A 25,706-nucleotide genomic window follows, 5' to 3' on the forward strand; every position below is an offset into this window, starting at 1 on the left:
TCGAGAACGACAGACATGGATGGCACTGAAACATCGCATACTTGCGGAAGCTCGGCTTCAAGCAACTCTGACCGATGGACAACTAGCGCCGCTTGGCGCCAGTATCTCAAACCGTAAAAAAAGAGCGCGCTAAATTTCAATCTGCTTTCAAGCAGACGAAAGCGTGAGCTTCTTGTAAACGCTAAGATGCGCGCTAGAAATCCACGATTCCAACTGGAGGTGGCACAATGCGGCTACGGTATTTGAGATCTTGGAGAGAGAGACGGATAAATTAAGGAAAATATGTTAGAGACACTAATTAAAGTAAGCATAACTCTGGTTAGTTCTTCAGCGGCGCTGGTATGTGTGTGTGTGTGTGTGTGTGTGTGTGTGTGTGTGTGTGTGTGTGTGTGTGTCGGCGCAGGTCTTTGAGAGCGATGAGAGCGAAGCTCAGAAGGCACCGAAGTATGGTCACCGGGTTGCATTTGCATTATGAGAAGGTGGGCCCAAACCGGCGTCTAGAAATAAAACGCGTAACGATCGCCTACGGTAACAAAATCATGTACAGCCATCGATCACAAGTTCACAACTGTCGCAACGCCACAGCTTTATTTTTTTTTCTTCAGTAACCATAAATGATGCAGATATAAGTCCACGTCTGCATGAGAAATACAAATGAGAGTTTAAGACACATCGACAGGCATTCGCCACCGCTGTTATTACGAAGCATGGAGCGTTTTGTTTGTTTGTTCTTGCGGTTGTTGTGTTTTTTCTTCTCTGATACGTGTACGGCCGAAAGAATGAAACGCACCGCAAGAGTTGTTGCACATGTGAGCCATACCGTCGAATAATCAGCCCCGTCTCCAAAGTGCGAGCGTTAGCCCGTTAGTCAGTAATGGCATCAAGAGCACTTTGCGTCTGGAAAGGCTAGATGCGTGGTCGAGGCTTTGTTCAGAGCAGCGGCGTTCGTATCGCTCGCCTTGGTCACGTGGCTGCACGCTGTATGGAGTTGGTGGTCGTACAATTACATTTGGCACAACTGTCAGACAACACAATTGGGGTAACAGTTCTGGCATTATATAATCTGTCTCGTTATAAACCATCATGCGAACGTCAACGTGCAGGCATAATAGTGCAAAAACATGTATACGTGCGTTGGACCATATGAAGGATAACCACGATTTTGTTTAACTCCATCGACTTCTTTCTTTGGCTGAACTAGAGTTCCATAGGTGCAATTTTTCAGCACAAGAGATGTATGGCAAAATGGGAGTGTCAGTGTTGTTATGACATTCAACACTTCTGCGATGGTCATGTCGCCGAGGAAAGCAACCTTTAATTCATAGGCGTTCTGCGTGTCAAACTGACCTCCAGAGCTTTTTCTTATGGCGAACACAAGCGGCTCGACCACGTGCACTTCCGGGTTGTCGATACATCAGTATATCCCGCTATATATATGTTTATTGGAGGTGCTGTATTTGGAAATTTCACGGGAGTAAGTCTAGCTCCCTGCGGCTGCTACAGTGGTGGCCCTATATAATGGCAGCACCGATTCCATAACTATGTCGTTGCATACGCGCCTACAGATAGTCAAGCATTCTGAGGGACGTCTCGAATTCCTTTAAAGATTCCACAAATTCCGGCTTAGTGTTGTCGGAATTGCAATCAATCGTGCGTCGATGATTGACGCCTAATGTGGTCCCTTCGAAGTGCAGACGCACTTTATGAAGCATATCTCGGAGTTACCGAGTGGAACCGAGCAAAGTTCGTCAAGTCTATTAAGTGTGCTTACTACACTGTTCTTGTTAGTAACGTCGAAGTGGGGATGGTATGAAATTGGTGACGTAGGACGCACAGCTCGTTGCGGCACATACTGAAGTCAAGGCACACTTTTGTCAGTAATACCAGAACTTATACGCTTCCATAATGATATGAAGGAGTTTAATGCCTTAGAAATGTTCGGCAAAACAATTATATTTCAATTGAAAAAAAAAAATGGGGGGGGGGGGTGAGTGGCAGCTGTGAACGAAAAGTAGATTGCACCTAACTTTCAGTCATTGTCATGATACATCCGTATAGAACGGCACATCACGACACTACCCCAATCTCCGAAACCCAACTTCCAGCCGTATCATGTACTGGTACTCGCTTCCAAGTTCTTACGTAGCAGACTTAAGAACACCGCTATCAGTCATACATATCTGCCGATCGGTTACGTCAGCGGCTAATTATAAGGATAATTAACCTCGAGTGATTCAACACCATCACGGCCTTGTAAAAACGAAGCAATGAGAAGTTTTTAGCATTCTGTGGATCAATTTTACCTCGCTCAGTTCCAAATTTCCCACGCTGCTGAAAAAGCCACGGCCGCGGGGGGGGGGGGGGGGGGGGGTGAGGAAGAACACGCGGCCGGCGCAATTTCGCGTTTTCGTCGAGCTACCTTCTCCCGCAAATATTCTTGCGACCACGGCCGCTGTGCGCCTCCACGCACTGAAGGCTGTTAATCCCGGCTTAATCATAAGAGTTACGGCTGCGAGTCATTGGTCGAGCCTTTCGTCGAACGATTTTATAACGAAGTGCTCGGGGCCTCCGAAATCATTCGTTATACAGGTGAGTTCGTTGTAAAGGTCGCGCAGTGCAGAGCTCACAATAGAACCGGTACAGAACTATTCATTCGTTATACAGGTCATTTCGTTGTAGGCGCTCGACTGTACTTGCCTTCGCGCTATGGCCCCGAAGTATGCTTATGTAGGGACAAAATTCACCTTGCACAACTAGCGCCGCCGTGAAGCTGTCGCTGCCGAAGGCGTTGCTCGCCACGCAGGTGTAGTTGCCAACATCTTCGGGGCGCAGGTCGGCAATCATGATCGCCGCCGTACCTTTGAACTGGGCTGACACGGAGACGCGATCGCTCTTCTCCAGTACTTGGCCATCCTTGAGCCACGTCATGCGATGTGGGCCTGTCGCCACACTTCTGACCGCGCAGCTAACGAGTATCTGCTCGCCCAGCGTGGATTCCGGCGGGAATGCGAACTCCCTGAGCTTCGGTGATGCTGCAGAGATATGAGACGGAGGAAAGAACCGGCACAGTGTGGGGTGTACCCAAACCGAAGGAGTGTGTTGGATGCAGAAACGAAACTTGTTTCGGGCTTGCCACCTGCTCCCGCCGTGGAGTGTTCGATGAAGAAGAACGTCAGAACGAACGCAAGAGTAATTCCCGTCCGATGCATCGTCAGCCGAGCAAGCGACTTGCTACAACATTGCGCTCCGGCTTCCATCCCGCGCTAGAGAGCGGACTGCGAGAGCCGCAACTCTAGTGCGCGTACAGGCCCTCGTACGCATGCGGCCGGGGGCAAGAATAAGCCGCGAGGCAGACAACTAGCGGCACCTAAGGGCGAATATAGGAACTACTTTGAGTTCAAGTTCGGATGGAGGGAATGTCAATTCGCGCTTGAACGCTGCGCGGAAATTGCGGTTAACTGCTACAACCGACAGCATTCATGTGAAAAATGGTTGAACTCGAAATGTGAGGACACCCCCATATTTACGTAGTTTGGCTATTCGGCACGAAGTCGACAATGTTGGGCAATATCTGATGCGGCAAAATAAGCATACGGTTGGACACAGGTGTATTTCCGTTTCGTGTCCGTAACATTGCCGCTTTTTGTTATTTAAAAGAAATCGTATTTACAACATCATAGTTTAGGTTCACGGGACTTGAAATTCGCATTCTTTTCGTGCAACACAATTTTTACGCTTTGCATTTTAGTATGGGCGTTTTGTGCACTGCAGAAATGTAATGAGCAGGTCAGCGACAAAATCTTGCTCGCGCGAGTTACACTCTGTCAGAACCGGAGTTCTATTTCTCGCTGCTCTTGAACCGCTGGCCCGTACGTTAAATCGCAAGCAAGCGGTCTGGAACGAGAAGGGCACAGCAAACTGCTGCTTTCAGTCTTACGTTCTGCGACTGGAAGGGTATGTCACCAACGTATTTTCTCAGAACCCCACTAACCATCTATAACTGTAACACTGCAAAGGTACTGGTCCTTCGAAAAACATACACGCGCTTGGTGGCGCAGCTTCTGCCGCACGTTTACGGTATGTCCGGTGCAACATGGCTATCAAAGGAAATAAATTTGTAGTAACTGAAGGGTTATGATCTATTTTGACGTAGACAGACAGAATGAAAGAGCGGAGAGAGGGAGATAAGGCTTAGTGCTTCGCTAGCTCGAGGAGCACCCACCGTCGTGTGAAGCGACGTCAGTGACTCACCGGACACGACAAGAGGCACTGTAATGCTCTCCGCTGTATTCCCGTAGGTGACGACGCAGGTGTAGTTTCCAATGTCCTCCGGACGGATGTCTCTGATGCCCAAGGTGACGCTGCTCTCCGAGGCCCTGACGAGGGACATCCGACGGTTGAGCGACAGGTCCTCGCCGTTCTTCCGAGTCCAGACGATACGAAGCCCTTCGCCCGGCCAATTTGATCTGGGCACAAAGCAGCTCGCTATGGCATCGTCGCCCAGGCCGAGGTTCGGCGGGAAACCGAGACTGTTCGGCTTCGGAGGGCGGAAGACCGACAGAGCAGCTGCATCCGAAAGGAAACGGCTAAGGACGATGGTGTGAACACGGCGGGCGCCGAAACTCACGTACCTTCCGAAGCCGCTGCGGAAGACAACCGTACAAGCACCCAGACCTCCAGGACTATCGCCGCCGCAGTGGAAGCAGGCGTGAAAAAGTTTAGCGAAGGGTTCATGCTTCTTCTATTGGCTACAATGAACAGCGAAAAATGATCGGCCTCTCCAGGCCTTGAAGACGTGTGCCGAGCGGCGTCCCTACGGAGAAGTGGCAGAAAACACAGCTCAGAGAAAGAGGAGCGTTTCGCTTTCCAGCAGGGCGACGAGATTTACGCGCATGCCTCGGACAACTAGCGCCTCAGCGCGACAGTTTGGCGAACAATCGGGTGCGCAGGCTGACCGCGCGTAATTCAACCGGCTCTGATATCGGCGTACGGAATATTTTGTAGAACACGAAGGGAACACTGGCGACGACGCGCACTTCTCGCATTTGCCAGCTGCTGCTCTTCGAAAATATTTTCCGGGTGAAAAAATGTCTTCCGCCTGAGGCAGGAAGCTTCGTCGTGTGATTTCAGGACAGTCCCAGGGCTGAAATCACGTATTCGCGAGCCGTCTTTCAAAGGGGTCAAGACTCCTCGTTCCTGTTATCATAGACTGTTGTGTGATGGTCGAAAATATCATAACAGTTGATTGTTACGTGCGCCTGTATCCAACAACTAAGCGCAACAGCGCCGGCATGTATTAAACAGTTTAAATACCATTGCAACATAAACCCAGCAATCTGTCCATAGCCCTTCCTGCAATTTTCAATGCCTGCCCTGTCGCTCTGCCATGCATGGGAACCAGTGATCCGTCGCGGCGACACCGCAGTATTGGTCATTTTTATGCCTACCATGCTAGAGCATGGATAAGTTTTGCTGGTCGCTGCCGCCGCTCTATGTCCGCTTCTAGGTTTCCGCGTGACTTGTGACGAAGGATAGTTGAAGTGACTTTTTCCATGCCCCATAAACTGTGACCATCTACTCGGAAACTGGCGCCCTCTCAGACACCACCGGTTTGGGTGTCACTGAGATGGTATTGAAAAAAAAAAATAGAGGAGATTATAATCTGTCGGTCACTCCGATCGGTTCGAGAATTCATACCACACAATTACTGATCACCTACGGAGATGTTAATCGCTATCGGCATCACGGAAATGAGCACTGTACAGAGAAATTGCGCCATAACCATCGACGATAATAGTCACTGTAAGCAAAAAGCCCGAACAAACGAGCGTGCAAGCGAACGAAAGAAAGAGAGCGCGAACAAAAGTTTTCCTTGCAGAGCCCGACCAACCACGAGAACGGCCGAAAGAGCCAAAGAATGGCATTGCTTCAAAATTTGCTTTCTGAAGTTTATATATATATAGGGCCTATTCAGCGAGGCATGTAGGACGTTCTTGTGCGTGGCCTGAACGCCAAATGTTGCCACTGCGGTGGTTGTACCGTTTGTGCCCTCGCATCATAGGAACGAAATGTCCTGCAATGCAATGTACATTGAACTTAGCGAACTTACTTGGAAGGCTAAAGGAACACGGCGCTGAACAAGAGAACGGATTAGAGCTTTGTCATAAGAGAGTTTTGTAGTTTGTTCGTATACGTATGCATTTGTGTAATGCACCCGGATACTGAAGGCGCTTGCGTCGAGGGACAAAGTCGGTGGCGCCATCTCGTGGCGCAGAGTTAAACCAGAGAGGACACATATATTATTATATTATTGTAGTAACCAACCATAACACTTGCTGCTGGCTTAAAGAGTCGGCAACGACATAATCGGTAACATGCAGTTAATTTTTAAAACTTTTCTTCGACAACAGCACCTGGGTAGCTTACATACCTGTCTAACCCATTGCACATGGGCATGGCGTAACAAGACCACCAGCGTCGTTAACGCCGTATTCAATAACTAGGTGAGCTAAAATTCTCTATTGCCGATACTATCTGTGCAACGTAGCAAATATTTTTGAAACACTCATGCAGGAAAGGTACTCCTGGTTTTCTTTTTTTCTGTTATTGACTGGGGATAGGTCGTTCAAAAAGCATGCCATAACTTCTTCATTCCTTATTTCACGTCCGGCTGGTACATATTCATGAATTCCACACATAGACAAACATACAGATATATTTGCCACGGAGGCACGATGAACACATTTAGATATACCTACTCCGCCGTGGGTCGCTGTGCAAAGCGTCCATCGATTTCCGCAGCATGTGCTATCCCAATCCAGCCACGTGTGTGGCAAGCAGTATACCTTCAGAGTGAATCGTCAAGGCTCGTTACATTGAATACGAGTTTATGGAGCGGCGGTGGTTGATTACAAACGTGGACTAGTTACCGAGACAATCCACGAACATACAATGTTTATGGAAATAGCTTATCGCGCCACTGCACGCGGAAAATAGTTGAAACTGTTTATAAAGGTGGGTTAAGAGTTCTCCAAAGCAGAAACCACATTGAATGCATCGATGGCGCATCTCCGGCTAGACGCCGTTCGGCGCTTCAGCCGATAGCGTGGTCGCACGTAATGCGCTCCGTGCAACACTTCTTGACTGGAGACCGGTCAACTGCGTGGTACGCAGTTCAGCGTGAGAGGTCGCGCGTCGTAAGATACACAGCCGCGCCGACCCCGCGTCTAAAACACGTACGAAACACATGCGATCGTCGCCTAGATATGGCGCCGCGGAGTTCCAAAAGCGTAGTTGTCGAGGAATGCAGGTGTTGCCATTTTCGGTACACGTGAAGTGCCGACGAACACCTATTATGCTTCTCCTACGAGAACGCTCGAGCGATGCAGGGCTCGCCGCCGCTGGCGCGTGCACTCTCAAACTTTTGGCACTCTTTATAGCACTGGTTTCTCCCATAGCTAACACCCTTACTCTCAAAGTTATACAAATATTTTTTTTTGCGGACGACTGCAGGCTCAAGCTACATTTACGAAGAAGGAAGCGGTGTTTGAAAGCTTTGTAATAATAATTCTAACCATGGTGCGCGCAAAAGCATCCGATACGAGAGTTTAACAACGATGTAGCTTTTAAAGTTAATTTCATGCAGTTTTCGCATTGTGGTCGCAACAGTGAACATGTTTACTTGTCAGAAAAGGTAGCCAGGAAATAAGACTTCATTTGTCCCGATAAAGGATTCTATCTTACGCACTTAAAAGCTTAAAAGTGTTAGCCGTAGGAAAACCGAGCACCCTTTAAAGAATCTTTAGCGTGTACCTGTGACTGCGAGGTGCGCGGAGTACCGATCGCTCCCAGCTGAATTCCGGGCCACGCACGTGTAGTTGCCGCTGTCCCGAGCCGAAACGTCCACGATTGTGAGCGTCGAGACGGGACCTCCCTTAGGTGACGTCACCGTAAGGCTCGCTGTAGGCTCCAAGGGCCGGCCGTCCTTCTGCCACGACAGTTCGAAGGGGCCCGCGCTGCCCTTTTTGATCACACAAATAACGGCCACTGTGTCTCCGGGTGATAGCTCAGCGGGAAATTTGAATTCATTTATCTTCAGGGCGTCTGGAATGACAAGCGCGCCGGTGGTTAGGCGAGATCAGGACATTTCCGACGCCATATAGCGCAATGTTGGTTTTAGCTCTTATGTAGCGCTCAGTGCAGTCTCCTGTTGGCAAAAATTTCGTCCGTTGATTATTGCCGTTGCTCATAGGAAGATATAATCTCGAGGATATATGTGCCGTAATCATTTACATTTGCAGATTACTTTTAGACCTCTGAAAACTCTCCTATCTCTATAGCCGCACCTAAATGAAAACCCTAGTTACTTGTTGGGGTATTTAAGGTATCGTAACTAAATAATATATATATATATATATATATATATATATATATATATATATATATATATATATATATATATATATATATATATATATATGAACGAGAGACGTTTCAGCGACGTTCTGCTCTGAAGCATACGCACACGTCTAAGCTCTTCACCTGAAGTGAACTCGCACGAATAGTCAAGCACGAGCGCTGGCAATTAACAAAACAGACAAGATCAAGACGATACGTCGAAAAACTTATGTCACGACTGGCGTAACGTTCCCATGTGTGCAAAGACTAAGAGACGAAGTGAACTGTGCCATACCTGAAGAGCGAGAATGAGCATTTGCCGACGCGGTGATGAGAAACACGGCGATGCAGCACGTCAGAACACCGTAACGGATCATCCTGCGTCGGAAACTCGCGTATCGGCGCAGCAACGAAATGGAAGCCGAGTTTCAACTGCGCGCATCAGAGCTTGCAGCGTAAAAGAGGGGGTAACAGACCTCGGGCACCGGAAGGGAGAGTTCACTCTCAAGCGCCCCGCAGACAAGTTGCGCCACCTACCCGCTGCTCGTCAACTTAAGAGTGGCGCGAAATACAAAAGAGGAAGGAAGTCGTTTTCGAGTGGCGTTGCCTGCGTCATCTGGGGCAAGCGCAAATGGGGTACAAATGGGCCCAAGCGCAGAAACTGAAGAGTCGTAGGTACTGATGGTTTCATTTTGATGCCGTACTAAAAAATTAGTTCTGCGGTTAGTAAAACGAGTCGCACCACGAGGTTTGTAACACCGATGCACATTCTCCGAGCGAACGGTTCAACGGTACCAGTCGGAGTTAATGCAGCTCGTAAGATGTCGCATCAGGAGCTCTGTAAACGAATGTTCCTTCTCCGGGGAAAACGATTCGAAGGCGCCAGAGTTACTAGTTTGCGAGATGTCGCATCACGGATTCTGTAAACGGATGCGCCCTCTCTCAACAAATGGCTCAAATGCACGAGCTGATTTTACTGCAGTTTGTAAACATGTTCGGAACGCCGGGCTGTGATATGCTGCGCCAGCCGGTGTAGCGCTTGCGCTATATAACACAGCTCGAGATTTTGAAAGCGGGGCTCACTTTACCGTGAACGACGAGCGGTGCCGTGAAGCTGTCGCTGCCGAAAGCGTTGCTCGCGGCGCACGTGTAGTTGCCCACGTCTTCGGGTCGGAGGCCAGCGATGCGCAGCGTCGAGCTGGTCTTGGAGCTAGTGGACGACGCTGACACACGTCCGCTGCCTTCCAAGGAGACGCCGTCCTTGTGCCACGCGATGCGATACGGTCCTGCCGTGGCTTTGCGGACAACGCACGGGACTATGATCTCGTCGCCCAGACCGACTTCGGCGGGGAATGCGAACTCCAGGAGCCTTGGAGGGCCTGGAAACATCGGCGAGAGTGGATCGTATCGTAAAGGAAAGCCGGCGGCGGGTAACCAGTGACGCATGGACGGGCCATTCGGACAGTTGAAGGCCGCTTACCGGCTTCGCTTTCTGTAGACGCCGTCGCGACCATCAGGAAGATCCCGAGTAGCCACCTACGTCCGTTCATCGTCGAAGAGGCTCTTGGTGTATCTCTGTGCTGCACATTCAAGGCACCGCTGCGCCACCTTCTGCAGTTCTAACAGCGCAGCAAACTGGCGCGTCGATGGCGAGAACTTGCCGGTTGATGCGAGTCGCTGGAAGGCTGGACGACTACCGACACCTGGTGGCCGACTATAACACTACAAGTTGGACGTCTCGGAAGCCGTGCGCTCTCGTCCAACGGCGAGTGATTTGTGAAGCGCGTCGTTTCAAAGCGGTATACCACGACACCGCGACGGTAATTGTTCAGAATTCCTCCTAGCAAACAGCTTTTAAATGCGAAAAGATAGATTGTTGCAGTAGCTGCAGGACATTCTGGATCGAAAAGACTAAGTGAAGAAAAGCTAACCTAGAGTATTCTCCAGTTGGTATCATTAGATTTCCTTCAGTGAAGTTCATCGGTTTTGCTGGCGCTGTGCAGCATAGGCCGAATTCCGGAGCTAATTATCGTCTGATTATGGTAAACGAAATTGCCGGAAGATAAATAGTTAAGTAGCCTATTATTTGTCCTGCTGCGGTTGTCAGCGAGTTCCACAAATTGTTGAAAGAAAAATCCCAAGTCTCAGGTTTCGGCGAAGAAAGTGTAAAGCGTCGTGTGTAAGAAAAAAAAAAAAGAAATGTATGTGACCCACGGCTAAAAAAAATTAGACATTTCTCATCAGAACTCCCGTTTGTAGTTACCGACGTGATTAGAACAAACAAAACGCATTCTTTGCTGTTCGGGCACGCTGGCATACAGCGTTGAGAAGCCACTTTATATGGCAGCGCAGCTGCTTGACAAAGGTGGCACGCATAGGTCTTCTGTAAAGCGAACAGTTTGCTACCCGTAAATTTTGTAATGATAAAGTTCCGTAATGTAATTTTACGCATCCAACGCAATTAGTGGTGCCGGCACAGCTGGCGTGTCGCGTGTAACAGATCGCTGAACGGCAAGGCGCCCGATGCAACTTGTCATTTATGGTAACCGATACTCTCTCTTGAATGGTATATATGATTAATAACGTATCGAACGTGGGCTAAATAGGTAGCATGACCCATGCACCGTTCTGCCTTCCGGGTTTTGTGCATACTACAGCAGGTACGAACTTGGGAAGTGGTCGAGGCGGCAGCGGTAACTCTAGCGCCGTCGCTATGCGGAACTTTAGCCATTCCGAGAAAAACGCCGAAGCGTATAATTTCGCCGCATTAATTCGTCCCGCGATACGAGCGATCGTTCTGCGTGTACGGGCACAAGTGTCCACACGCAAATGGTTCCAGACGCCGTCCGATTCGAAACGTGGGCTGCGCCTAATCGGCCGCGCGACCTGAGGGCACGCGCTGCTGCCTCTCAACCCATGCCCCCTAAAAACGATAACGTGCCCGGAACGGGCGTTACCGTTGACGACGAGCGGCGCCGTGAAGCTGTCGCTGCCGAACGCGTTGCTCGCCGTGCAGGTGTAGTTGCCCACGTCTTCCGGCTCCAGGCTGGCGATGAGCAGAGTGGCGCTGCCCTTGGTTTGTGACGACGTCGAGACGCGGTCGGTCTCCAAGACGCCGCGACCGTCCTTCTGCCAGGCGATGGAGTAAGAGTCGGCGGGCGATCCCTTCTTGACGGAGCAGACGACGATCACTTCTTCGCCCAGAGCGATTTCCGGAGGGAACGAGAACCTCCTGATCGACGGAGGTGCTGAAACGGAGTCCAGGCGAACGACAAAATTTCGTTCACTGATAACGCCGCTGTGCTTGTTGGGTCGTGCGGGAAAGCAAGCTTACCGTTTGCCGTAGCGAGGCGCACAGTCGAAGTGAGCAGAGCGATTGATAGGCAGTGGTAGAAGCCCATCGCGAGACAAGCGTTCGTATCTCGGCGCGCAACTTGCCGTCTGCAACTGTGATGGGCTCTGCGAGCGCCGCCTAAAATTGCCGCGAAGAAACGCAGTCAGGATCAGTGGACAACTAGCGCCGCATGGTGGGCATGCGAATAAATACTTGCCAGACGGGTTGGTTTCGATGTGCTTGGGCGCGCTCCACGGAAGCGCACAGAGGCTAACTTTACAATGTCGTAGACGAAACACCGGTCCATATATCGTTGGAGAAAATAATGCAGGCTGATTTCGTGACAACAATCAGCGGAGGTTGCATGCCTCTCGCGTTATGTGTATCGTTTTTTTTGTCACGCGTAGGCGCGCCAGAAATCCGAAGCCTGAGTGTTGTTCCGTTCTTTGTTTCTTTTCGCGCGGTTCAATACTACGTAAAACACTACTAGACTACGCCGTATCGGCTAGGGGATACTGCAAATCGATGCCATGTAAGATACGCTATGTGCGCACAACAACTGCAATAAAATACACCCCGTTACTGGAAAACGAAATCCGGAGCACGTGTACGAAAGGCACCCGCTCGCGCCCCACGAGAACCCTGCTTTGCGGCGTAGATGTAAAAGCGTGGATGTCCTCCTCATGCAGAAATGAGAGTATTGGCTTGGCTTACTTATCGTACACGATCCAACGCCTATTTGATCCATCCGTAGCCTGGCAGTTCTTTCAGGATCTTGCCTCCTGTTCCTGGCATGCATAGCCGCCACAAGGGGACGTCCGCTGTGAATGTTATAGAGCAGCACGCTTTGGAAAGCTTACGGTGTCTTCAGGGAGGTAGGCCCCACGTCCGGCTGCGGAAGGCGTTGGGGCCTCCCCAACCCGTAGCCTCTGACGAGATACATACTTTCATACGAGGAAAATTACGGTGAACTGAACAGGCACGCGGAGGGATTAAGGAGCGTCTGCCAGGACGGAGAAGCGAATTTTGGCTTAACGGTATAGAGCGGGGACATCAGGTGGGATTTCTAACGCGGCTTTATAGTATGCATTTCTGTCCGCACGTTCATCGTTCGCGTTCTGACCATGTCTCCGCGCCCAGTGTGCTGTCTGGAGTGCTGCACAGCGCTCACTGCACATGTAGAGCACAATAATACACTTAAGTACAGTCTTGACGGTGAATACTAAACGTGCCTATCAGTTTTACACGGGACGCGAAAGTAATATATGTGCATTGCACGAAAATATGATAGTATGTTCAGAGTGGCCGTCTTGTTTCCCTGTCCAACAACATGCAGTAATGGGTGTAACAAAGTATGCACGTCGACTGGAACACTAGTTCGGTGCATTGAAAATCAGTCAAAACGGGAAGAAAGCAGATCGTCTTAGTCTGCGCCTTTCCGTATACAGCCTCCTTGGAGCCGTGTGCAATAAGGCGTAACAGGCAGGCGATAATGCAAATCCACGTCACATCATGTGCACTATACACGCACAAGCGTCGAGTCCTTGAGTGCTTTGAAAGAAAACTGTTACAACGTTCTGCGCTCAGCAGTAGACTTCCAGTAATACTACTTACTAGCACAGCAGTGCTACAGCGTCAAAGCAGTTTTTCTTTTGTTGCAATGTGCACATGGTTGTGAAGTACCTATACGTAGTTGTGTTTGTGGGACAATTCACAATCGTCATTTAAATGTGTTTCACCTGAAATCAGAAGCGGCAACGTCAGTACGTCCGTGCCAGCGGCGCTCGTCGCCGAGCAGGTGTAGTTGCCGATGTCCTCGACTTGCATGCCGTCTATGCTCAGGGCAGTGCTGGTCGCCTTGGCAGTGACAACGACACGGTCGGAGTTGTGGACGGGCTTGCCGTCTCTGTGCCACGTCAGCGTGTACGGACCCACGGACCCTTTCTTCACGAAGCACGTCGCCACGGTTTCTTCGCCCAACGAGAGTTCGTTCGGAAACCCAGAGCTCTGTAACCTTGGGGCTCCTGTAATGCGGTGTTTGTAGTCACTTCTCTGTGAGCCACTATGGTCATTCATCAATCGCTATTCGCTGCTTAAAGCCTGCGCGCAACTCCTGACGTCCTGAAATATGTGCGCTCACCGCACACTCTCTGAGATGGCTGTTCCGCGCATCGCCATTATCTCGGCTGTTCTGCCAGCTAAGGGGATGTTGAGGCTTCCGAAAAGTACTTTGCAAACGTAAGGCGATGAAAACCCCTCACTTCACTAGAATATCACAATAACTATAACGCAAGGAAGGCGTCCTAGTGAGCTCTTAAGGAACTCGATCGGTTTTGACAGCGCAGTATAGTGAGGCGAACGCACTCGACCTCGACGAGACATACAGTATCAGTTCTGATATTAGTTGGAATTACAGCATTTTAGCGTGCCTCTTACGGGCACCTACCATATACATAAAGTTCTACCATATACATAAGTCCAACTTAAATAACCATGTCGGATTAACGGCAGTCGACCGTATCATAAAATTACCGGTCGTGTAAATCTCCACTAGGGTACACGTACAAGTGCGCTTCCTTGTTTTCCTGCGCGGTGCCAATGAAATAACAATTGCAACTTTGTGGTGGAACTTCAACGACGCTTACCTTGCAATTGAAGCGAATCTAGAGGCGATGCGATTATCAGGCATAGCATCGCGTACACACCCTTGAGCAGCGACATCTTGCAGGACAGAGCACAGTTGCACCGAACCAAATCAGCCGCGCTGAATGAAGTCTGGCCGAGCTGCTACGGGCAGTGTGAAGCAGGAAACCGTCTTGCTAGAGAGAGGGAGACGTTCAAAACCGCCGACGGGCGGACGACTAGCGCCACCTCGTGGCGCTTTCCACAACTTGCACCTCAAGCATTTCAATTTCGCCGGAATTCGCACTCCTCCAATGATGCCAACTGTATCCCTAGGTCTAGGGTTTTCGGAGCCAGCTTAGGGATTTCGGCGTCTTTGTAGCGATATCGAGAAACTTTCGAACGAGGCTGACAGATGTTGGTATATGGTTAACGAGGACGGACACATACACATGGCAAAGTATTCTGTAATCATTCAATTCCTACTGGTATCTTTTATCAAGCGCTGGGACGCTCTATACAAACTACATTAGGAAGCCAAAACAGGTAGGGCTTTGTTCCCATTTTGTGCCAGTATTTTGGGGAACCCTGTCGCTCAGGGTAACGTACACATTAGTATATTTTACCTCGTTAGAAGAGCGAGCCAAAACTTTAAATCATAACCGCCCTCCAATAGCTCGTCAGAATTGCAAGCGAACAACGGTGTCAGCGGACTGAAATACGTGCCGGCGCCTTTCAGAAAGTTTCAGGGCTTGTCACGTTGAATGCTGCCATCAGAAGTGTTTTGTCAGTCTGCAATCGATGCGAGAAATTGGGCTGTGGACAGGCGCTCCGCAGCAGCTCAGTGCTCAGGAAGACAATTCAAAGGATCTTTGAAACGTGCATTGATATCAGCGCTTTCTTTTTTGTCACCGCCTTTTCATGATGGGGCTGGTGTCAATGCCACTTCGTGAAGATCCGTGTTCATAAAGAAATCTGTACAGGTGTTTCAGAACGGATCATGCAGCCGAACATCATTTAGGAAGAAAATGAATGTATTCAATTTTGATTAAAGGTAGCGATCCCAATATGGTATACCCGCCGCGGTGGCTTAGCTGCTATGGTGTTGCGCTGCTAAGCACGAGATGCTTTGTAATTGCTGTTTCAACACGAGAAGAGTTGATATTCGAAAGATTAGTGTGTGCTGTGACTTTTGTAGCTTTCCTCCTCGTTATTGCTGCCAGTGGCATTATAAGGTCAAATATGACAGAGCGGACCATCGACTCAAAAAATAACCATCAATATATCAAGCTAGGGGTTTTCCCGGCAAACTAGCGATTCCAGGGGTTTGGGAATATCCCGGCAAACGAAGTTGGAACAAATGGCCTAAAGAATATAAAAAATCGATTTTGGCGAGTCACTTGCCGAAACTACGACCAATATAAGGCACGCCATAGTGGGGGACTCCGGATTAGTTTTGACCACCTGGAATTATTTAACGAACACCGAAATCTAATCACACTAGCGTACTTGCATTCCGCCACCTTCAGAATGTGGCTGCCGCAGCCGGGTTCGCAGCAATGACCTCGCACTCAGTACAGCATTATAGACACTGAGCTATCGCCGTATAGCTATCACTTTGCCGTAGGTATCACTAATCATTCCCGTGCCCCCCCCCCCCCCCCGCCAAGAAGAAAGAAGAAAGAACAACAGGAGAAAAATGCAGAAAAACATGCTTCGACGTATGTGGCAAACGCCAACAGCGCAAATAATCTTGTGCGTTCTTTTTTTTTCCATAATCGCAACATGTCGTTGGCGAGCCAGAGGCGTTTTAGACTTTTGCTACTCACTCTTCACTCAATCAAGAGGGTATGTAGTCACAGCGAAGTGGATACCACGCGTGGGCGTAAATATCGCGTCGCTGAAGCAGATGTGGCGACCACAGCTTATCGCTGTGGCGGCATTCCAGTTGACCCGCGATTCGGAAAGAATCTTCGGTGCAGTGCCACAAATGAGCCCACGGCTAAGTGGTGCCGCTCTATACCTTTGATAACATATACATCAACGTTAGCTTTGACGTTTCATCGTCATCCGCGACCCAGGGGTGGCTATAATTGATCTATGTTTCGAGAAACTCGAGGACAACTAGACTCGCATCGAATGTCACTGTGGCGAGGTGGCAGTCATATTTTATCGATTCTGACAACAGCTCAGAAATATTCGTCAAGTCACGTTCCAAGCCGTACCTGTCACAGCGAGCAACGTGGAGAAGCTGTCACTGCCGGCTGCGTTTCGGGCCACGCAGGTGTAGTTCCCGCTGTCCGCGGCAGACACGTCCACGATGGTGAGCGTAGACACCGGGCCGCCCTTATGCGACATCACCGAGAGCCTCGACGAGTCGTGTGACAGAGGCAGACCGTCCTTCATCCACGACAGTTCGAAGGGACCGGCGCTTCCCTTGGACACTATGCAGCCTACGTGGGCAGTGTCTCCGGAAGACAGGCTGGCGGGAAATTTGAACTCCAGTATTTTGGGAACGTCTGGAACGGAACGCGCGCTAGTTGTTTATCTCTCACTTTTCCCCCAGCTACGAAAACTTAGTTGAAACAAGGAGGACAGTGCATCGTACACGCTGAGCAGTCTGTTCGAGCCGCATCTCTAGCGCATCTGACTGAGGCGTCAACGGTGGTAAAACGACTGCAGGAATCTACGGCGTCTGGTTTTATAGGTTACAAAGATTGGATTGGACACACTTTATTAAATGTTACAAGTACTTGCGCAGACGTACCACTAACAACCGACAAAAAATTCAATAACGCGTTTGTCCTTTATATTTAAATTCATATTAAGCTTGAAAATCGAGCTGCCATTTGTACGCTGCATGTGGCTATAACGTGATTAACGTCTACGTTAATTATTACAGACATGTAAAACTCTGCATAAAGTGATTGCCGTCGTACAAACGTGATCAACGTCGACGGCGTAAACTTGCCTTAGGCGTATGCGCAAAGGTTGTAACATCATAATTCGGTCGTCGGATATATATATAAAAATCACGGTCGTACCTGAAGAGCGACTTGGGCTGACCACCATTACAACAGTGAATACCAAAGCCTGCAGAGCGTCACAGCCATGCATTTCCGAATGTCTCCCAAGAGCTTCCAAGAGTCAAAGTTGTCGATTCACCCGCAGCCAGAGCCTGACTGTCTTTCACTGTGAGAGAATGCACCAGCAATGCCAGCAGTTCAAAGAAAACGCGAGCAGAAGACGAATTTCGGTCGAGCTGTGGACAAGTAGCGCCGCCTGTCAGCCCAGAGAACAACCACACATGGCGCGAAAAAATGAAAGGCGCGTTGGGGTCATGGTAGGCAGTTGTAGTGTCTTGGCCAGCGCTGCGTAAATTGAACGTCGGCACTGGGACACTATGGGGATCTAATATTCTTCGCGCGTACTAGCATTTTTTCATGGAGCAATAGGTAAACGAAGCATACGAAGGTGGGATTGGACCAGAAATGGGCCAGCACGCAGAATGGTTAGGGGAAAGGTGTCCGGTTACGAGGGGGAAATATCACATTGGGGGGGGGGGGGGGGGAGGAGTAAAACCTGGAAGTGTTTGAAATGTCCACAGATCGCTATGAGCACAGCCTACGATATCCCGCAAGAATGCACATCGCAGGAAATTAACCAGCGCACTAGCAGCCTCTACGACGGACAACCGTCGTGGTTACTGTGCTCCTGTACGGTATTAGAAGAGGGATTCAAATTAACACACGCACAGAGAAATCAGAGCGGGCGAGGTGCTCGCTGTCCAGTATGCCAAGCCCGCTACAAAACTTGCCTCTTTGCACTGTAACATGCGCAGTTGTCTGACCAAAGGCCCAAGAAAGTGTCACGGTTACTGTTATCCGCCATTCCAATAGAAGTCAATATGACATAGTAAAACGCGACCTGTGTCTACGGATGGTGTCCACGCCACGGTCGTCCACGTCGACCTTGCAGTCATGCAGCCCGTGAGCGCATGCGCGAATATTCGTGAAAACGGTTCAGCGCCACAAGAACAATAAATGGCTACGTGCCAGTATAAGCAAAGTCTGACCGTTGACTTCGTCCACAGAGCGGAATCGTGAAACATCGGCCACGGTCGGCAGGGAAGATATGGTGGTTTCGTTGGCACCGGTTCCCTTAATTCGTTGCGTTCATCGCGCTACCGCCTACGGTCTGTCACCTGTCTCAACCCTTTCCATTTTCCCCAGTGCAGAGCTGCGGTCTAGAGACACAAGCTTCGGTTTGACCTCTCCACCTTTCCTACATTAAACCCAGTGCATCCATCCATCCATCCTATTCTATCCCCCATCCTATCACATCCAGTCTCGAACGCCTATTGACAAGGGGGTTGTTTCTTTCCTGCTCTGAGAAACGGTAATTGATCAAAACAAGCAGGGCGACGTCAAGTTACCGTTGATGATCAGGGGTGCCGTCACGGTGTCGGTACCGAAGTCGTTGCTGGCGACGCACGTGTAGTTGCCTACGTCTTCGGCGCGGAGGCTGGAGATGCGCAGGGCCGCGCTGGTCTTTGATCGGGCCGCGATGGAGACGCGTTCGCTCTCTTGTATATCCCTGCCGTCTTTGAGCCACGTGATGCGGTACGGTCCCGCGGTGCCTTTTTTCACGAGGCAGCCGACCAGTATCTCTTCGCCCAGTGCCACTTCTGAGGGGAACGCGAATTCTCGGAGGTCGGGAACACCTGGAAATTCGTGCTGTTCGTTCACGACGGTTCTGCGCGCGGCAGTGAGCAAAGTTCCCAACGAGAAACGTAAACTCGCTTACCGATGTCGCTCGCCCAGCATGATCCAGCGTGAAGAATCAACCCGTAGAATAATGTATCTAAGATCCGCATGTTCTCGAGTGAACGTCGGCGCACAAGAGGGACGGTGTCAGGGCCGAGCAGAGTCCTGCGATCGCACGGCAACGCTTTCGCTTACAGGGAATGAAAAGCGCAGTCGAAAGCGGCGCAAAAATATGTTCGGTTGAATACTCTTGGCAGCGTGGACAACTACGGCCACCTGGTGGCGACCAATTAAACCATTTCCCGCGCTAATTTGAAAGACCCACTCGGCGCGTTATTTGTAAGGGAGTCTGCTGCCTATTCTGTGATAACACAATGTGTATTTGATTGTAGTGTAAGTGGTCCGCTTCAACTGTGTAAACGTCCACTTCAATGTGTAGATGTTCGTACATCCCGTAACTTGCGCTGCATTATTGTTCACTCGCAAACTGCGTCCTTCAACGACTTGATAACTTGAGGCAAAGCGGGGGAAAAAAAAAAAAGCACGAGGACACCAGAAGGCAACGAAAACACAGCGCTGTCTCTTCGTTGCCTTCTGGTGTCCTCGTGCTTTTTTTTTGTTTTTTTTTTCTTGTGTGCTTTGCCTCAAGTTATGCAGTACCAACTAGCCCACCAGTCTGTTCTCTTGATCCCCCGTCGAGGCGCTTGCGTATTGCACCCATGCTGCATCGCTGCACGCGGAAGTAAGGTTTCGGTAACGGAAGCTCCTCGTCGATGTGAGATACGGTGCCACTTCGAATGCTCGTACATTCTGCATGCGGTTATACGTATCAGTGGCATACGTCGAAATACTATATCAGATAGTATACAGGAGTACAAAAACGCGAAAAAGCACTCAGCTGAGGAGCACAAGACGAACGTTCTCCATTTCGTTTATCGAATAGCATTATAGAGACAACAACTATTCGCGAAGCTGTCATCTTCGCGCACGGCAGTTACACTTGTGACGAAAAATGTGCGGACCAGATGCATTGCGAGAAAAAAAAAAGAGAAAGAAAACGAACTCCCTGTAACCTGAAGCAGAAAGCCGCAATTCGAACTAAGCATTCGAAACATCGCAGTGCACTCGTCAGTTTCACGTGGCCGATCTCTTTCTTTTTTTTTTTTTTTTCGCAGAAGCTCCGGACCGCATACTTTTGATCAGGACTGTTCGCAACAGCGTACCGTCACTGCGTATTGTTAACCAAAGACCGTCTCTAGTGCGAGCTACTGTCGTGAGGCCGGCCGATGCACAGTGGATTACTGATACCGTCTATCGCTTACTTTTCAAAAGCTGTTCGCTCGTGAGAAAATACGAACTTCTAAAGCAACAGCAGGACTTTACCTGCGATGCCTTCCGCAATCGGGCGATTTAAACGAAGAAAAGGCGCTATCCTTTTACCTGCGACGAACAAGGACAGAGTCAGGGCGTCGCTTCCTTCGGCGTTAGTGGCTGTACAGGTATAGTTGGCTACGTCTTCGACTTGAATTCCGTCAATAGCGATGGATGTTCCCGTTGCCTTGATGGTTGTCTTCACGCGAGAGGTGTCCTTGACTGCTTCGCCGTTCTTGTACCAGGTCATAGTGTAGGGTCCCTCGGAACCCTTTTTCACAAAACACGTTGCCATAGTATCCTCTCCCAAGGAGAGATCGCTGGGAAATCCACTGGCCCGCAGTGTCGGTGGGCCTGAAACCCAAACCATATGAAGCAAGCGGGGCCCCTGCTAGGCTCCCAAAAGCGCGGTCGTTCGCCAAATTGGGATAAGGACGTTACCGCATGCATTTATTTAAATACACATATATGGCGAAAGAAAAGCTGCTTAAAAAGAACAAAAGAAAACGTCACTTTTAGGCCCCGTAGTACCTAAGATATACAGGGTGTTCCAGCGATATCGTTATAAAAATGAAGGGTTCGACACATTATTTTTTTTGCTAACCAAATTTTATTGATCTGCTTGCTGCACTGCAGAAATTGCCTGATAATCACTAGAATGCTAATTATTAACTACTTTTGTTAATCAGCTATAATTATTTACTTCAGGCGGCATTTGTATTGTACAATTAAAGTCAGGTCGTTTTCGTACAATACATAGCCGTTGCCCAGAAACTGTGCAGAGGAAATTGCTTTTCCAGTTAACAGAGTTTCAGCAACGCATAGGTTGGTCCGCGATTATCCTTAGGAACTGTTCCAGCGTGCGGAATGCTTTTATGAATGCGGTATCAGAAGCGATAGGGGCCACTGAGGAGAAACATTAAATTAGCTTAATTATGCTGACATAGTGTTATTTCAAAACTTCACTTTCGTTAATTTCGAGGTAATACTTAAAAGATAAAAATGAAGGTCAAAGATTGAGTTCTTGAGGTTTGGGTCGAAACCTCAATGCCGGCGCGTCGGTGTGACGTCATAGATTTCAAAGTATGCTTTCATATTTGGGTCGCCGTCACTGTGTAAAAGTTGTTCTTGAACTCTGCTAAGTTCAGCTTTCGGCTTCTTCGAATGAATTGTGCTCCATTTTTACCGGTGAAAAAGTTAACCAGGCCCGAGCAGACGTCGTCAGAATTTGTGACGTCACAGCGAGGTGGTGCGGGAACTTGGAGGCGGCGTCGCCACCTCCGTCTCGTTCTTTACGCTTACTACACCTTTCGGTGAGAGTGTTTTTTTTTAATAGTCAAAGGACAAATAAGTAATGCAGCTCGAATAATTTTTCACTTTAACTCCGCACGTGTTAGCGTCCTGTAGTGACTCGTTATAATGAAGCTGAAGATAAAGTATGGCATGTCATAATCTCAAACTGGAAATGCGCGGTTTTTTACTGAGAGCGGTGTCTTGTGTTACTGAGCGAAACTGAAGCAAGTGGCGACACTTATTGCCGATTCCCGAGCCGTCTCCACGTTATACGTCGCTGGTGATCACAACGACTGAGCGAGGATATTTGCTTGCTCATTGCTAAAAAGAAAATAATATTTTATTTTACAAAAAGAAAGTTAGTCGGCAACTCTCCCAGACAGCTTCTTTCTATATTTTACCGAGGAACAGATTGAAAAATTTGTGACGTTTCAGGCTGTTGTCCTCGGCGCTGCGGCTCTTAGGAGGAATACTTACGAAAAAATGGCTTCAAGGCCTTTTTTTTTTTTCTGGCAATAATTCCGCCTCTCCACGCTAAACAGGCGTTGAATGACTGAACTTTTGGATGGCCATGTCATTGGGTAAGCACCAACTATCCAAACATGCCATTCTGTTTTAATTCGAATTTCTTTCGTTCACTTTCCAGGAAGAGCAAAGAGGAAACTAAGCGCCCTTCTACAATACCGATAAAAAGTCACTCTTATCGTGATAGGACGCTTGGTAAGGCAGGAAAGACGCAATAAGAAAAAGACGGGTCGCGACGCTGTCTCCAATTTCCCGCGCGAGCTAGCCCTGAGGCCATGACTTTCGATGGCGTCATGCTCGGGCCTAATATACAGTCTTTATCTGCAAAAATGGACTACACTGTATCGCAAGAGACGCAAAGATTGAACCTCACAAATTTAAAGAGCTTTTATTGAAGTACGACGGTTCAAATACGAGAATATACTTCGGAATCTGTTACGTCACACTGACGTACCAGTGCTGGGATTGCGGCGCGATATTTAATAAATATGAAACTCTGACCTTCATTCTTCCTTCTGCTAAACAGCCTATTATAGCGTGAAATTAAAGAAAATAGTTTTGAAAGATAAACTGTTACTATAAACTGATTTAGTGTTGGTATTTACTGTCCCATTAAAGCTCAAGGTGATAGCTCCTACCTGCCGAACATACGCCGCTAAACAACCTGAAAGAACAACATCGTTTAACGCCTCCTCTATGGAGAGCTCGAAACTTAGCGGTTAGCGCGCACCAAAACAGCGAAAAAACTTAATTTACAAACTTCCATGTGCTCACCTGGTCTTTGAGCGTGCACTCTCGACAGCACAGCGGCGAGTATCGAAAAAACAGATGCTGTCTTCATCTCAATGTGCCCCTGTTGAAGCCCAGCGCACACAAACACCGTTCACGACTGCTTCTCAAGCGTTTCGCCGATTCCCAGAGGTGGCGCAGACGACCAGTTTCGAATGCACGGACAACTAGCGGCACCTTGCGGCATCGCGGGAAACCGTTGCACGCGTGACGATGCTTTTGATAGCTGGCGCTTGATTCTGGCAGCTGGAGGAGGGGGAATATTCGAAATTTTGATTTCTACTCGAATAACCGAATCCAATAGTGTTCGATTCAAGAATTTACTGTTCAAACCTGTTGGATATTCATTTTCTTCGAATACTGTGAATGAAAACAATGATTGTTGCAGCCTACAGGGAGAAAGACCAATCAAAGTGGCGACTCTCCCGAAAGATTCTGTTATAGTAGAACCGCAGTTGCGCACACAAACCAATTTATGAGGGAATGCTAGAAGATAACTCATGCACAGTTATCTCCAGTAATAAAAAGAAAAGCTTTGTATCTCACTTTGTTTAGAAATTGGAAGTGTTCGGTATTCAGTTCGATAATGTCGCTATTCGATTGCGTCTAGCCTTAATAATTCGTTTTGAGAAGCACCGAGGCCCATGCGAACTGCCTTAACATAAGAGGAGAACTGTATTCTGTCCCCAACATGGTTACAACTTTACTTATCTATACTGTCTGTAGGAAATGCGACGCCATGTCGAAATCGAGTGCGACGCATTCTTGTACTCTTACCTTACCTGCGCGTTTACGGTACGAGAATAACTGAGTCTCCGCGGTCACTTAGATATGGGACTCTAGCATGTTTAGAAGCCGCCTACACCTCAGTGGCACATTTTCAATGTGATGCAGTCGCGCAGGATTTTCCAGTTCGCGGTTTAATTTATGATGATTGTACAGCACAATCGAAAGCGCTTTTCCGCCTTGTTTTGTTGCTTCCACTTTAGCTGAACGCTTCAAATGCGATAAATTTATATACTCGTTCATGCAGTTATAGAAGCTAAAACTTGTTTCGCTGAAAGTCACGGCGCGGTTGACGCTTAGCGCTGCTGTCATCGTCACCTTATTGTTAAATTAAATTATGGTTTTATACGTGCCAAAACCACTCTCTGATTATGAGGCACGCCGTAGTGGAGGTCTCCGAAAATTTCGAACACCTGGGGTTTTTTAACGTGCATCTAAATCTAAGTACACGGGTGTCTTCGCATTTCGCCTCATCGTCACCTTATGCAATGCTCTGACATCATCATCAAAAGGTATCGCATTAAATCTTTTGACTATGAGGCCTCCTTCTGTGTGTGTGTGTCTGTATATATATATATATATATATATATATATAATCTTCTGAGATGTGTATTTCAAGTTTCCGATAATAAAAATTGAAGATCTATCCTGCTATAAGACGCATCGCATTTCTGACTCGTCTTAAGAACTACAGTTGTACGCTCACGCGCTAGCGGATTATCTATATGCATAAATTATCGGCTCGAGTGCTATGTGACTGTTATTGGTTGCAGGCAGCCAGCGCTTGCACCATGGTAAAAAAAAAAAAAAAAAGAAAGGCGTTCCTGTAGCCTTTACCTGGCGGTAGGTTATAACAATTAGCAGCCTCCCTCATAACGCATATATTAAAGCTTACACGACAAGTGCACTTTTTTACGTTATTTGTGGATGGGGTACTATGTACTACCGAACTAAGGAACTTCCTTTGTTACAGTAAGTGGACGTAAATTATCAGTGAACTGGGAATGAAATAGCGGCTAAAGAACCTACATGTAAGCGGTACGAGAATTGCCTGAAGACTCCCTCATAGCGGCTACAGGCCCTAGCCCATAGGGATATTAGTAGCGGCCTAAGAAAAGCTTATTAGCGGCGCGACAACAGCGTCACCGAGTGGCGTGCTTGGCAGTGACCGGTCGCTCAAGCTCCCGGAACCATAGCAACATGGCTAGCCGGGACCAATAAACTATGGTTGCCGTAGCTTCCCGTTCGAGACACCTCCTCAATGACATCAGCGAACTTTGGGAGGGTTAAACTTAACAGCTACACCGCAGCGGGCCTTACCTGCAAGCCGAAACGCTTGCAACAGGTTGAGACAAAGGGGGCATTTTGTTTTACTTTTAGGGTCCAGTATACGGATCGAAAGAAAGGAAATAAAGCTTCCAGCGGACAGGTGTGTCTTCGCTTAACGCAGTCACGTACAATACGATTATGAAAAATAAGGAAAAGCGCCGTTCAAGTAAGCGAATAAAGGATCTCACGTTGCAGTGCCAGGCCGGATATCTACAATATAGGAACTGACGCATTATAAGGCGCCGCGTTTCCGGAGTCAGACAGCAGTCTCCAGTGTTATAACATCATACTGCCAGTATAATCAAGCCGAATAATTATTTACCAATAGGAAGATGCATGAATGGACTTGGATTACTAACCTAGGAAGCAGCTCAGTGGACAGCCATTTCAGATGTGTATAGTCTCAACTACAGTTTTAATCGAATGGGGCTGAGACCCACAGCGGGAGCATCCGACATAGCTCTAATGAACCGGGGACATGAGATCATTGCTGA

The 25,706-nt window shown here is 48.5% G+C and overlaps 2 protein-coding genes across 7 annotated transcripts in view; both read right to left on the reverse strand.

Moving 5' to 3' along the window:
• The window catches only part of LOC142592743 (cell adhesion molecule Dscam1-like), a 187,397-nt gene that overhangs the window by 120,422 nt on the left and 41,269 nt on the right, over nt 1–25,706 (reverse strand). The gene's annotated exons all lie outside the window — the stretch shown is intronic.
• LOC142557886 (hemicentin-1-like) lies at nt 602–23,190 on the reverse strand. Its single transcript, XM_075670093.1, has 11 exons — nt 23,083–23,190; nt 20,560–20,844; nt 18,789–19,040; nt 16,579–16,872; nt 13,499–13,755; nt 11,355–11,700; nt 9,486–9,776; nt 7,813–8,103; nt 4,252–4,566; nt 2,698–3,032; nt 602–637 (listed from the first exon to the last, which is right to left on the reverse strand). Exons 1-11 carry the CDS (start codon nt 23,147–23,149, stop codon nt 602–604), a joined length of 2,769 nt encoding a protein of 922 aa, XP_075526208.1. The 5' UTR covers nt 23,150–23,190.

Source organism: Dermacentor variabilis, chromosome 9, assembly GCF_050947875.1.
Source record: "Dermacentor variabilis isolate Ectoservices chromosome 9, ASM5094787v1, whole genome shotgun sequence".
In the NCBI taxonomy this organism is placed as follows: domain Eukaryota; kingdom Metazoa; phylum Arthropoda; class Arachnida; order Ixodida; family Ixodidae; genus Dermacentor; species Dermacentor variabilis.